General features: G+C 42.7%; 1 protein-coding gene across 1 annotated transcript in view; it reads left to right on the top strand.

Moving 5' to 3' along the window:
- LOC134910758 (vomeronasal type-2 receptor 26-like) overlaps positions 1 to 13,091 on the top strand; it is a 32,948-nt gene extending 19,857 nt beyond the window's left edge. Inside the window, exon 6 of the mRNA XM_063919141.1 lies at positions 12,190 to 13,091. Within this exon, the coding sequence (XP_063775211.1) occupies positions 12,190 to 13,091 (902 nt within the window). The remainder of the gene's footprint in view (positions 1 to 12,189) is intronic.
- The last annotated feature ends 2,559 nt before the right edge of the window (positions 13,092 to 15,650 follow it).

The following is a 15,650-nucleotide window of genomic DNA, read 5'->3' as shown; positions in this document are numbered from 1 at the left end:
GAATTAGAAAGTTCCCTCCCCTAGACCAATAGCACGAGATCTGTATACCCCCAACGGTCTCAGAGATATAGCTGATGCGATATAGAAGAGTTTCCTGTTTTGTCCCAGATGATGATGGAGAGGCTCTCTGTCCAGTGGCTGCATGATTTTACTGAGAGAGAGAGTGATATGGAGCGTAGTGAGCATTTGAGCAAAATATGGTGATGTATTACTGGCCGTGTCTGTAATGAAATAGTTTGTATGGATTCCTGCTTACTGTATAAATTGTAACCATGTAACTATATATATACTGTACATTGTGATATATTGAATACATATCCTTTTAATAACAAATATATACATCAATGAGCTTTGGAACTCAAATAATGTGTGGGTGTATTGTTTTCTCTTATGGGATGCAGTGTTTTGCGATGCATAGCGCACATTCATAGCACATGGTAATAAGATGCGCAGGCGTCCACAGTATATAATAGAGCTGGCATTTTAAATATTTGTTAGAAAGCAATATGACTTTTACACCAGTATATAGCATATCTCCATTCTCTGATGAACAGTGTATAGTATATCTCCATTCTCTGATGAACAGTGTATAGAATATCTCCATTATCTGGTTTCTAGTGTATTGCATATCTCCATTCTCTGGTGAACAGTGTATAGCATATCTCCATTATCTAGTGACCAGTGTATAGCATATCTCCAAACTCTGGTGACTAGTGTATAGCATATCTCCATTCTCAGGTGACCAGTGTATAGGATATATCCATTCTCTGGTGACCAGTGTATAGCATATTTCAATTCTCTGATGACCAGTGTATAGCATATCTCCATTCTCTGATGAACAGTGTATAACATATCTCCATTCTCTGGTGGCCAGTGTATAGCATATCTCCATTCTCTGATGAACAGTGTATAGCATATCTCCATTCTCTGGTGGCCACTGTATAGCATATCGCCATTCTCAGATGAACAGTGTATAGCATATCTCCAATCTCTGTTGACCAGTGTATAGCATATCTCCATTCTCTGGTGATCAGTGTACAGCATATCTACATTCTCTTTGACCAGTGTATAGCATATCTCCAATCTCTGATTACCAGTGTATAGCATATCTCCATTCTCTGATGACCAGTGTATAGGATATCTCCATTCTTTGGTGACCAGTGCATAGCATATCTCCATTCTCTGGTGACCAGTGTATAGCATATCTCCATTCTCTGGTGACCAGTGTATAGTGTATCTCCATTCTCTGGAGACCAGTGTATAGCATATCTCCAATCTCTGAAGACCAGTGTATAGTATATCTCCATTTTCTGGTAACCAGTGTATAGCATATCTCCATTCTCTGGAGACCAGTGTACAGTAAATCGCCATTCTCTGGTGATCAGTGTATATCATACATCCATTCTCTGAGACCAATGTATAGCATATCTACATTATCTTTGGTCAGTGTATATTATATCTCCATTCTCTGGTGAGCAGTGTACTGTATAACATACCTACATTCTCTGGTGATCAGTGTATAGCATATCTCCATTCTCTGGTAACCAGTATATATCATATCTTCATTCTCTGGTGACCAGTGTATAGTATATCTCCATTCTTTGGAGACCAATGTATAGGATATCTCCATTCTCTAGAGACCAGTGTATAGTATTTATCCATTCTCTGTTGACCAGTGTATAGCATATCTTCATACTCTGGTGACCAGTATATATCATATCTCCATTCTCTGGTGACCAGTGTATATTATATCTCCATTCTCTGGTGACCAGTGTATAGGATATCTCCATTCTCTGGTGATCAGTGTATAGAAAATCTCCATTCTCTGGTGATCAGTGTATAGCATATCTCCATTCTCTGGTGACCAGTGTATAGGATATCTCCATTCTCTGGTGACCAGTGTATAGCATATCTCCATTCTCTGGTGACCAGTGTATAGCATATCTCCATTCTCTGGTGACCAGTGTATATCATATCTTCATTCTCTGTGACCAGTGTATAGCATATCTCCATTCTCTGGTGACCAGTGTATAGCATATCTCCATTCTCTGGTGACCAATGTATAGCTTATCTTCATTTTCTGTGACCAGTGTATAGCATATCTCCATTCTCTGGTGACCAGTGTATAGCATATCTCCATTCTCTGGTGACAAGTGTATAGCATATCTCCATTTTCTGGTGACCAATGTATAGCATATCTTCATTCTCTGGTGACCAATGTATAGCATATCTTCATTCTCGGGTGACCAGTGTATAGCATATCTCCATTATCTGGTCACCAGTGTATAGCTTATCTCCATTCTCGGGTGACCAGTGTATAGCATATCTCCAATATCTGATGACCAGTGTATAGTATATCTTCATTCTCTGTGACCAGTGTGTAGTATACCTCCATTCTCTGGTGATCAGTGTATAGAAAATCTCCATTCTCTGGTGACCAGTGTATATTATATCTCCATTCTCTGTGACCAGTGTATAGGATATCTCCATTCTCTGGTGACCAGTGTTTTAGTAAATCTCCATTCTCTGGTGACCAGTGTGTAGTATGCCTCCATTCTCTGGTGATCAGTGTATAGAAATTCCCATTCTCTGGTGACCAGTGTATAGTATATCTAAGAGATGTGCGACGGGAACTTTTCGTGTTTTGTGTTTTGGTTCTAATTCCCCGCTCATGTTTTGGTTTTGGCTTGGTTTTGCCAAAACTACCCTTTCATGTTTTGGTTTTTGATCAGGATGATATTTGAAAAAAAACATAAACACAGCTAAAATCACAGAATTTGGGGGTCATTTTGATCCTACGGTATTATTATTAACCTCAATAACATTCATTTCCACTCATTTCCAGTCTATTCTGAACGCCTCACACCTCACAATATTGTTTTTAGGCATAAAAGTTGCACCGAGGTCGCTGTATGACTAAGCTAAGCAACACAAGTGTGCGGCACAAACACCTGGCCTATCTAGGAGTGGCACTGCAGAGGCAGACAGGATGGCAGATTTAAAAAGTAGGCCCCAAACAGCACATCATGCAAATAAGAAAAATAGGTGCAATGAGGTAGCTGGATGACTAAGCTAAGCGACACAAGTGTGCGGCACAAACACCTGGCCCATCTAGGAGTGGCACTGCACTTGCAGACAGGATGGAACTTAAAAAACTAGGCCCCAAACAGCACATCATGCAAAGAAGTAAAAGAGGTGCAATGAGGTAGCTGGATGGCTAAGATAAGCGACACAAGTGTGCGGCACAAACACCTGGCCCATCTAGGAGTGGCACTGCAGTGTCAGACAGGATGGTACTTTAAAAAACTAGGCCCCAAACAGCACATCATGCACAGAAGTAAAAGAGGTGCAATGAGGTAGCTGTATGGCTAAGATAAGCGACACAAGTGTGCGGCACAAACATCTGGCCCATCTAGGAGTGGCACTGCTGTGTCAGACAGGATGGCACTTTAAAAATCTAGGCCCCAAACAGCACATCATGCAAAGAAGTAAAAGAGGTGCAATGAGGTAGCTGTATGACTAAGCTAAGCGGCACAAGTGTGCGGCACAAACAACATGGGACCTGCTGGAATTTGATCTGATGACCAGTGTATAGCATATCTCCATTCTCTGCTGACCAGTGTATATTATATCTCCATTCTCTGGTGATCAGTGTATAGTAAATCTCCATTCTCTGATGACCAGTTTATATTATATCTCCATTCTCTGGTGACCAGTGTATAGTAAATCTCCATTCTCAGGTGATCAGTGTATAGTAAATCTCCATTCTCTGCTGACCATTGTATAGTAAATCTCCATTCTCTGGAGACCAGTGTATAGTATATCTCCATTCTCTGGTGACCAGTGTATATTATATCTCCATTCTCTGGTGACCAGTGTATAGTGTATCTCCATTCTCTGGTGACCAGTGTATAGTGTATCTCCATTCTCTGGTGACCATTGTATATTATATCTCCATTCTCTGGTGACCAGTGTATAGCATATCTCCATTCTCTGGTGACCAGTGTATAGCAAATCTCCATTCGCTGTTGACCAGTGTATAGCATATCTCCATTCTCTGGTGACCAGTGTATAGCATATCTCCATTCTCTGGTGACCAGTGTATAGCATATCTCCATTCTCTGGTGACCAGTGTATAGCATATCTCCATTCTCTGGTGACCAGTGTATAGCATATCACCATTCTCTGGTGAGCAGTGTATAGCATATCTCCATTCTCTGGTGACCAGTGTATATTATATCACCATTATCTGGTGACCAGTGTATAGCATATTTCCATTCTCTGGTGATCAGTGTATAGCATATCTCCATTCCCTGGTGACCAGTGTATAGCATATCTCCATTCTCTGGTGAGCAGTGTATAGCATATCTCCATTCTCTGGTGACCATTGAATATATTTTATCTCCATTCTCTGGTGACCAGTGTATAGTAAATCTCCATTCTCTGCTGACCAGTGTATAGCATATCTCCATTCTCTGGTGACCATTGTATAGTAAATCTCCATTCTCTGGTGACCAGTGTATATTATATCTCCATTCTCTGGCGACCAGTGTATATTATATCTCCATTCTCTGGTGACCAGTGTATATTATATGTCCATTCTCTGGTGACCAGTGTACAGCATATCTCCATTCTCTGGTGACCAGTAATTAGCATATCTCCATTCTCAGGTGACCAGTGTATAGGATATCTCCATTCTCTGGTGACCAGTGTATAGCATATCTCCATTCTCTGGTGACCAGTGTATAGCATATCTCCATTCTCTGGTGAGCAGTGTATAGCATATCTCCATTCTCTGGTGACCAGTGTATATTATATCACCATTCTCTGGTGACCAGTGTATAGCATATTTCCATTCTCTGGTGATCAGTGTATAGCATATCTCCATTCCCTGGTGACCAGTGTATAGCATATCTCCATTCTCTGGTGAGCAGTGTATAGCATATCTCCATTCTCTGGTGACCATTGTATATATTTTATATCCATTCTCTGGTGACCAGTGTATAGCATATCTCCATTCTCTGGTGATCAGTGTATAGCATATCTCCATTCTCTGGTGACCAGTGTATATTATATCTCCATTCTCTGGTGACCAGTGTATAGTAAATCTCCATTCTCAGGTGATCAGTGTATAGTAAATCTCCATTCTCTGCTGACCAGTGTATAGCATATCTCCATTCTCTGGTGACCATTGTATAGTAAATCTCCATTCTCTGGTGACCAGTGTATATTATATCTCCATTCTCTGGCGACCAGTGTATATTATATCTCCATTCTCTGGTGACCAGTGTATATTATAAGTCCATTCTCTGGTGACCAGTGTACAGCATATCTCCATTCTCTGGTGACCAGTATATAGCATATCTCCATTCTCAGGTGACCAGTGTATAGGATATCTCCATTCTCTGGTGACCAGTGTATAGGATATCTCCATTCTCTGGTGACCAGTGTATAGTGTATCTCCATTCTCTGGTGACCAGTGTATAGTGTATCTCCATTCTCTGGTGACCAGTGTATAGCATATCTCCATTCTCTGGTGACCAGTGTATAGGATATCTCCATTCTCTGGTGACCAGTGTATAGTGTATTTCCATTCTCTGGTGACCAGTGTATAGCATATCTCCATTCTCTGGTGACCAGTGTATAGCATATCTCCATTCTCTGGTGACCAGTGTATAGCATATCTCCATTCTCTGGTGACCAGTGTATAGCATATCTCCATTCTCTGGTGACCAGTGTATAGCATATTTCCATTCTCTGGTGATCAGTGTATAGTATATCTCCATTCTCTGCTGACCAGTGTATAGTATATCTCCATTCTCTGGTGACCAGTGTATAGTATATCTCCATTCTCTGCTGACCAGTGTATATTATATCTCCATTCTCTGCTGACCAGTGTATATTATATCTCCATTCTCTGGTGACCAGTGTATATTATATTTCCATTCTCTAGTGACCAGTGTATAGTGTATCTCCATTCTCTGGTGATCAGTGTATAGTATATCTCCATTCTCTGCTGACCAGTGCATATTATATCTCCATTCTCTGGTGACCAGTGTATAGTATATCTTCATTCTCTGTGACCGGTGTGTAGTATATCTCCATTCTCTGGTGATCAGTGTATAGTAAATCTCCATTCTCTGGTGACCAGTGTATAGTATATCTTCATTCTCTGTGACCGGTGTGTAGTATATCTCCATTCTCTGGTGATCAGTGTACAGTAAATCTCCATTCTCTGGTGACCAGTGTATAGCATATCTCCATTCTCTGGTGACCAGTGTATAGCATATATCCATTCTCTGGTGACCATTGTATAGTAAATCTCCATTCTCTGGTGACCAGTGTATATTATATCTCCATTCTCTGGTGATCAGTGTACAGTAAATCTCCATTCTCTGGTGACCAGTGTATAGCATATCTCCATTCTCTGGTGACCAGTGTATAGCATATATCCATTCTCTGGTGACCATTGTATAGTAAATCTCCATTCTCTGGTGACCAGTGTATATCATATATCCATTCTCTGGTGACCAGTGTATAGTATATCTCCATTCTCTGGTGACCAGTGTATAGCATATCTCCATTCTCTGGTGACCAGTGTATATCATATATCCATTCTCTGGTGACCAGTGTATAGTATATCTCCATTCTCTGGTGACCAGTGTATAGCATATCTCCATTCTCTGGTGACCAGTGTATAGCATATCTCCATTATCTGGTTTCCAGTGTATAGCATATCTCCATTCTCTGGTGACTAATCTCGGGAAGTTTGTGTTCTGCTCATCTCTAGTGTGTAGCATATCGTACTTCTGTGTGTTCATTGTATAGCAAACAAAGGTGTGTTATGATTTCAGATTATAGAATGCTCATAGATGGATGACCAGTGGGCGATTATTTCTCTGCCAATCATAGTTTAAATATGTGGTCAGGTGAACTAACTGCTAGGGGAAATAGGTCAAAACAATTCTCCAATAGAGCCAAATGTAAATGATATTCCTTCTGTTGCAGGTTCCCCCAACAGACAAATCAGCGCCACTTCCACATAAATAGTTTATATTTACCTCCTTCTCTCCCTCTGTCCCTCTCTACATCTCTCTTTCCTCCGGTATTTCTATTTCCACCGCTCTCTCTGAGCAGTCTCCCATATTTTTCTTCTTCTCTTCCCCCTCCTCTTTCTTCATCTTTATCACCCCCTCCCCTGCCTATTTTTTTTTATTAGCCCCTGATTTTATTACATAATGTAGATTATCCCTTGCATAGCTTTTTTTCATCTTTATTTGTGTACTTTTTGTGAAATCTTTGTGTTTTTTCTCCTATGGAGTGAGTCAGACTGAGAAAAAAACTGAAGCGTTCAGAAACTGACTGCAGATGTGTGCTATGCCAGGACTCTTGGGAAGTGACATCACTGACACTGATGGAAGGGGTCAGCAGGGCCAGATTATAGGTGAAGTGGAATTGCCCAGGGCCTCCACATTGCTGCAAACATTGCCCCAGCCCAGCTCACTCTACCCCTACCTGGCCAGATCCCGGCAGCAGTCCAGTCATGCAGTAACATGATTTGAAGCTGTATGGGGAAGAGGGGGGGCCTAATGCTGTGAAGTGCCCGCCCCCATCAGAGACTTGTGCTGCAGCTGTCCTGTAACAGGTAGTGTCTCTCCCACTCACTCCCCCTTCATCCCTCCCTCTCTCACTCTGACACTCTCTCCCTCTCTCTCTCCCTCTGTGACACCCTCTGTCTCTCCTTTCTCTTTCTCCCCCAGACACCCTTTCTCTCTCTCCTGCTCGCTCCCTCTCCCTCTATCTCTGTCACTATCTCTCCCTCTTACTTCACTCTCTCTGAACAGGATGTATCAACCTCTTGCGGTAAAGCCCGCCACACATCGCGCCAACACTAATTGCATATGCAATTAGTGTCACAAAGGACAGCTCTCCCAATAAGAGGGGCGCCGGCCCCTGGATTTCTGGGCTTATGATCTGGGAGTTCATCTGCACATGCGCAGTGGTGTGACAGCCATGGGGCATGCTGGGAGGGATCCAATCAAATCCCTCTGACAGGAATGATGCGGAAAGTAGGCCATAGGCTTCTATAGGGTAATGCCAGCTATGGCGTTACCCTCCACATCAGAAACCTGGTGTCGGGGCTTTATTGTGACACCCCAGTAAGCTAAATTTACCCCTTGCTGGAGTGATGCATATATAAATATATATTAGAGTTCCTGGGGTTACACAATAAATAAATAAGCTTATAATTGTATGTATCTACTGGACGTGTCCCTCACAGAGGGGTATTGTGGTTGGTATACACTTTCTCATGGAGGGGAGCTGTAGCGGGCTGCCATGCTGATGCTGTGGAGGAGCTGCGGGCACACAGCAGTGTACTCTCCCATGCCCGCCGGGAGAGGGCAAAATGCTGGACACTGTGCCGCTGTGCAGTGGAAAGGTCTCCTGAGACAAGACAACAGAGGTGAGCGGCATTACTGAGGGCTGACCTGAAGTGGGAATTATGACAGTTACACAGTGGTAAGGTGGTGTGCCAGTGTTGGGGTCTGGTGGAACCAACAGCCAGAACTTTCTGATCCACCCCTCAAGAGAGCTATGGCCAGTTTGCTGTTTAAGAGCACCTCCAGGGCTGTTCTTGCCAGGTATTTGATGGCTCGGATTTAGTAGGTGATGCAGACCTGATCACTGGGCTGCTAAATTTGTTGTCCTGCGATCAGATAGTCACCGCCCAAGGGGAGTGTATATCCGCCATGCAAGTGTGCGATCACATGTGTTCGCCGAGTTGCAAATAAACACCTCAGTCAGCGGACAGCTGCAAATCCGTTAGCGCCACACTCACCATTAAATGATTTTTCCAGTGTGTGTAGTCTGTGCGTAGCCCAGGATTTGCTCCTACAGTGCGATGAGAACAGGCTGATCGGGTCCGGAGCTAACGTCACACACCCTCCCTGAAAACACTTGGTAACATCTGCGTTTGCCCTGACTCTCCCAGTGAACGGTCAGATACCCTCTTCCTGTCAATCACCTTGCGAACGCCTGTGCGATAGAAATTTTTGCACCATCTTCTCGCTGTCCAACGCACATGCGCGTTGCGGTGAATATGCATGCAAAGTCTATCGCTGATCGCCCACTGTGCGAAAATGCACATCATCGATCAGGTCTGAATCACCCCCTTAGGAAGAAGAATGGAGTGCCCTCTTGTCAGCAGTGGTGCTGAAATTCATTAACCTTGTCAACGAGGAACAAGTCTGGTTGCACCATTGTACATTTTTATTTAGAGAAGAAAAGACAGACTCCGGTCAGTGAAGTGAAAGATGAGAACTCCTTATCTGCCAGTGACTGATGAAATATATGTAAATATACACTGAAGCTCTTGAGTTCTAGTCAGGAAATCTGTATTTTATCCCAAGTTCTCCTTAAGCTGCTCAGAAGCTTCAGTGTAGTTGTCAGCACCAGAAACACTGTTCTTATAGATACTACTCCCAAGTTGTGCAGACAGACCAGTGTTTTTTTAGCCACAGTATTTTGTTTATTGAAATTTATGACAGAGAAGTATGAAATCCTCAATGTCACTGCATATTATAGCAACTACTATCTCTCAGCTGTGTAATAGATAAAATAACTCATAACACTGCCACAGACTATGTAGCCTAAAAACAACCATATCCTGTAGTCTTTACTCAGACAACAGGAAAAACTGCAAACAAACGAGCCCGGGCTTGCATCATCCAAGTCAAAAGTCCAGTAAATAGACAAAGTATACATCTTCCAGGATACCTTAACAACCATTAACTTTTATTATAGAGCCAGGAGGACAACATTTACTAGTTCTTAGACTGAGGATTACTTGTACATTATTCATGGTATACCAATATAAAGTGTTTGGCCAGTACACACAAACTTTAATTTGAATTTTAATTTTATAGTTGAGTAACCCCTGTTAGTTATAATATTGTACGGGTGCATTGATGTGTTGACTTGTGCTAATCCTATTCACTACTTTTAGCACAAGAAGAGAAGAGTTGCAGTATAATAAAATTGTCTATTTTGGTAGTGAATATCATTTTAATGTGAATATAATTATTTCTGATTGTTATAACTAGTGACTGTGTTGTGAAAAAAAACATTTACTGTATTGAAAGCTCAGTGAAACTCTCTTGCTGATTTAACTGCTTTACTGAATAAAATAAACTGTAACTGAAAAACTATAATTATCCTTGTCTAAAAGAGTCTTCACCCACTCTGCCTCAAGAAGAGAACCTAAAGAAAGAACAGATAACTAACGTGATGTGTTGCAGTAATAGGATTGTGGGTTTTTCACATTAGTACATATGGAAAATGCAGTAATACCCTAAAAATTAGGTTTTTACTGTATTTTCCAATTAGTACATCCCACCCTCTCTACTATCTCTCTCCCTAATACTCTCTCTCCCTCTCTCTCTCTCTCTCTCTCTCTTTCTTTCTTTCTTTCTTTCTTTCTTTCTTTCTTTCCTTCCTTCTTTCTTTACCTCCCTGACATCCTCTATCTCTCTTGCTCGCCTCTTTCTCTCCCTGACACATACTTTCACTATCTCTTACTACCTACTTTCATTGTCTTTCTCCCTCCCTTCCTGCCACCCACTCTTTCCCACTCCCCTCTCTCTCTCTCTCTCTCTCTCTCTCTTTCTCTGACACTCTCTCTCTCCCTCCCTTTCTTGCTCCTCTCTCTCTGAAACTCTTTTCACTCTCTATGACACCCTCTTTCTCTATCTCGCTCCTCTCTTGTTCTCCCTTATCTCTCTCTTCCTGTCTCCCCCCTCTCTCTTTCTCTCCGACACCCTCTGCGACTCTCACTCCCCTCATTCTCTCTCCTGTTCCCCTAACAGGAATAGTTGTGACAGTGGAGGGAGAGGGGAAAGGGGGCAGAGCCAATTTTATTGTTGGGGTCACCCATACCATCATTGCAATGGGGCCTCCACTAGCAATAATCTGGTCCTGACGGTCTAACCTTAATAAGTTGCAACTTACTACAGATATCACAGCGCTCACCAGGTGTTTATCCGGTGTATAAATGTATGTGTCCGGAAAACAATGCTGCCACATAATAATTATGAACTATCGCAAAAGACTAAATATAATAATACCAGTAGACAGTTTATTCAGTATATTCCATGATGTGTCATTCAGATTGAGTGGTGTGTATATAATGTATATCCAGGAGAACATAGTAATAAGATGAGAGCCAGCTGTTACTGATAATGTTCTAGGTGTTTCTTATGGATGATTGACTAATACTATCCTGCTGGCATACGGAGAGCGCAGAGCTGTGGATTGGGTCTGATGATGAGCCCATCTGTTACCATATGTTCCCCTCAGTCCTGTATGGGAGACCTGCTGGTGACTATGTGCATCAGCAATGTGGAGATGTGTCGCTTATCGATGTTTTCCTCCAATGTGTTTCATCATGTGGTGATGGCTACTTCAGGGATCACCTTCACCGGCAAGTCTTGAGGCCACTGGGAACATCCGGTTGTCTGTAGCTATGCTGACTGTGAGTGTAGTGCTGAACCCAATCTATAGACCTTCTCTCTCTGTGGATCGTCTGCTGGCCACTCATACTGTACCTGCACCAAAGCAAGGAGCATAGAGAATGTAACAATCACACGGCAGTTACTGCACCCCATTGGTGGTAATTATCTAACAGAGATCAAACATCATATCAGTCAGATCCATCAATGCGTGGTAAGTCCATTATACAATCATCTTAGAACACATTATAATAGACTGTAGCGTTATATGTAGCACTCAATGGCAAATGGAAATATTTGATGCTACATAATAACTGCTAACCACTGACATTGTATCTGCATCATCCATACAGGCCACACCTGAGCAGAATTTTTAACAGCTTGGTCCATTCTCATTAATAAGGATCCCTGGATATACATTATACCTGGTATACACACCATGTGACCTGACTGGACATTGGCATATATTAAATATTGTCTGTTGATTTTATCATTTGTTGCTGCTGCAGTTGTTCATTGTTATATACAGAAGGACCATTATTTCACAGACAAATACAGTAACACACCAGATAAACCACTAGTGACTGGAGGCGAGCCACCTACAGTAATATATAATACTAAGTGAAATAGGTAGATCACACCTGAAACATGTTGTTTTATATAAATAATATCTCTTTTTCAGATATGGAAATATGTTTGAAGTGTCCTGAGCATCAGTGGTCAAATGACAGAAGAGACGCCTGTATAGAGAGAACAGTCGAGTTCCTATCTCATGGAGAGATATTGGGAGCATCTCTTATTTCCATTGCTCTATTATTCTGTTGCCTGACTGCTGTAATCTTAGGCATCTTTATCAAATACAGAGATACAGCTGTGGTGAGAGCCAACAACCAGAACCTCAGCTTCAGCCTCCTCCTCTCACTCATCTTAGCGTTCCTGTGTCCTCTGATATTTATTGGACGCCCCACAGAGATGTCCTGTCTCCTCAGACAAGTGGCTTTTGGGAACATTTTTACTCTTGCTCTCTCCTCACTTTTGGCCAAAACTGTCACCGTTGTCCTTGCCTTCAGAGCCACCAAACCCGACCAGAAGCTGATGAGGTGGCTGACCAGACATTCATCGAGACTGCTACTTGTCATCTACTCCTTTGGGGAGGCTGTGATCTGTGCCCTCTGGCTATGCTTATCTCCACCATTCCCAGATTATGACACCCAGGCAGAGGTTGGGAAGATGATATTACAGTGTAATGAAGGTTCTGTCGCTGCATTCTACATTGTGATTGGCTACATGGGAGGTTTGGCTGCCTTATGCTTTATTGTGGCATCTTTAGCCAGGAAGCTGCCAGATACATTCAATGAGGCTCAGTACATCACATTCAGCATGGCAGTCTTCTGCAGTGTCTGGGTCGCCTTCATCCCAGCCTACCTCAGTGCCAAGGGGAAATACACGGTGGCTTTTGAGGTATTTGCCATTTTGGCTTCCAGTGCTGGACTCCTGGGCTGTATCTTCATCCCTAAATGTTATATTATTCTTATCAGACCAGATTTAAACATCAGGGCCAATTTAATCTCAAGAAGAATTTGACAAAACAAGTGCATTGAAATATATTTTTTTTGTGCACTATATGTACAAGAATATAACTCAGACTTAGTATAAGGTTTACTGCAAAGCAACTCAAACCAAAAAAATAATGATTTTTCCATCTCTGAGTTGTGGCGCATTCATTATCCAATGTTCCGATCTGTAATTACCATGTAGGGTTTTCAGATAATTGGCTCTCGTAATATTGGCTGTAATTCTTTTTATCAGAAGCTTCATCCTCATTCCTCTCTGTTATGTCTATTTTCAGTTGTGGCAAATAATTTTCTATTGTTTTCTTGTTTACCAATAAAAAAGGTACCCACTCCATCATTACACTCTCTTCATCTCTGTTCTCCAAATTACTCTGACTTACTACAGAAACCCTGATAATCTCATTCATATCTCTCTCACTAACTCTGTCCCTCTGCTCTGTGCCTTATGGAATGCCAGATCTGTCTGTAATAAATTGTTACCCACCAATTACCATTTTTCCTCTAACTTCCTGAACCTCCTAGCTATCTCTCAAACTTGGACTTCCCACTCTGACACCTTCTCCTGCAGCTCTCTCCTTTGGGGCTTCACATTCCCTCATACCCAATTGGCCAAAGGTAACCGCAGTGCTGATGTGGGGATCCTTCTATCACCCTGTTACTCTTACCACCACATACCCTCAGAACCACCCCTCTCATTCTCTACTTTTGAGGTTAATGCTATCTGCCTCTTCATCTTCGAGTAGCTGTTATGTATTGTCCCCCTGGCCCTATCTCCATATTCCTGGAAAACTTTGCTTCCTTGATGCACTACTGCTTCTGTTCAGACCTTCCCTCACCCTACGTTTCTTCAGTATCCCTATTGATGTCCCCACTCTCCCCTCAAACTGCTTACCCTCACATCATCATTTGATCTCTCTCAATGGACCTCCTAACTCTCCAATGTAAGTGGACACTTATCTGGTTTTCACTCACTGTTGTGGTATTTTTTTATTTCACTAACTTCACATTCCCCTTTTCTGACCATCATCTTTTAACTTATCCTTCACTCCTTCTTTATCATCTTTAAGTATAACTTTGAGGCTGTCAATGCTGTATCCTTTTCCTCCTTGCTCAACTCAGTTCTCTACCCCATTGTCTCACTCTCCTGCCCTGATCAAGCCATTTCTTTATACAATGTCTCTCTTACATTTGCTCTTGATTACATTGCTCCAGCAGTCATGCCTTACCCTTGCAGATCACCCTCAGCCATGGCATTCCAAATGCACAAAATACCTGCAAAAATATACAAGAATTGTTGAGCAACAGTGGGGGAAATTGTGCTTCTATGTAGACTTCATTTTGAAATATGTGCTCTCAACCTACCATGTTTCCCTCTCCCTCTCTAAACAGTGGTATGTCAAGGAACTTACCTCCTCCCAGTCCTCAAACCACTGCCATCTCTTTGCCACTTTTAATGCCACTTCTGTCCCTTCCTCCTCCCCTCACTCTTTGCCCTTGACTTTGCCACTCATTTCACATCTAATGTTAACTCCCTATGCCAGTAAATTACATCCTACAAGTCACTCAGCACCCCTCCCCATACATTTTACCAACTCTGACTTCTTTCTCCCCAGTATCTGGAGATGAAGTATTCCTCCGGTCTTCCCACCTTTTGACCTACACCTTTGACCTAACCCCCTCCTGCCTCCTCAGTTACCTCTCTTCTATTGCCTGTTGCCATCTTGACCATCTATTTAATCTGTCCCTTTCAACATGCACTATCCCCTCTGCATTTAAGCATCCCCCATTTTTTAAATTCCACTAACGCTTTATAGAACAACAGCCTCATTTATTTCCTCACATTTGCTTCCTAGTCAACCTGGGCCTGCACTACATTCTACAGCACCTAGACATTCCCGGTACCTACGCGAGGGTCCTGTTTGTCGATTTCAGCTCGGCCTTCAATACAATCGTCCCCAGCATCCTCCACCCCAAATTACTTCACCTAGGGGTCCCAGAAGCTACCTGTTCCTGGATAATAGACTTCCTGACAGATAGGACACAGGTGGTGAAAGCGGGGGAATTCACCTCTCAAGCGCGGTCCATCAGTACAGGGGCCCCTCAGGGCTGTGTCCTCTCACCCCTGCTCTTCTCCCTGTACACAAATGACTGTACCTCAGAGGCGCAATCAGTAAGGATCATCAAATTCGCAGATGACACCACCGTCATCGGCCTCATCAAGGATGGGGACGAATCGGCCTATAGACGGGAAGTAGACCGGCTGGCTCAGTGGTGCATCCACAACAACCTTGACCTCAACCCCCTCAAAACTGTCGAGATGATAGTGGACTTCAGGAAGAAGTCATCTAGTGCACCTCCGCTAACGATTGCTGACAGTGTGGTATCGCTAGTGGACTCCTTCAAGTTTCTAGGGACCACAATCTCCAGGGACCTTAAATGGGGGTCCAACACTGACGCCACTGTTGGGAAAGCGCAGCAGAGGTTGTTCTTCCTCAGGCAACTAAGGAAGTTCAACATCCCACAGAAGTTCCTGCTCCTCTTCTACTCCGCGATTGTGGAGTCGGTACTG

This window comes from Pseudophryne corroboree, chromosome 4, assembly GCF_028390025.1.
Source record: "Pseudophryne corroboree isolate aPseCor3 chromosome 4, aPseCor3.hap2, whole genome shotgun sequence".
NCBI classification, from domain to species: Eukaryota; Metazoa; Chordata; class Amphibia; order Anura; family Myobatrachidae; genus Pseudophryne; species Pseudophryne corroboree.
Note: the sequence above shows the minus strand (reverse complement) of the source record. Positions and strands in the feature narration are given on the sequence as shown.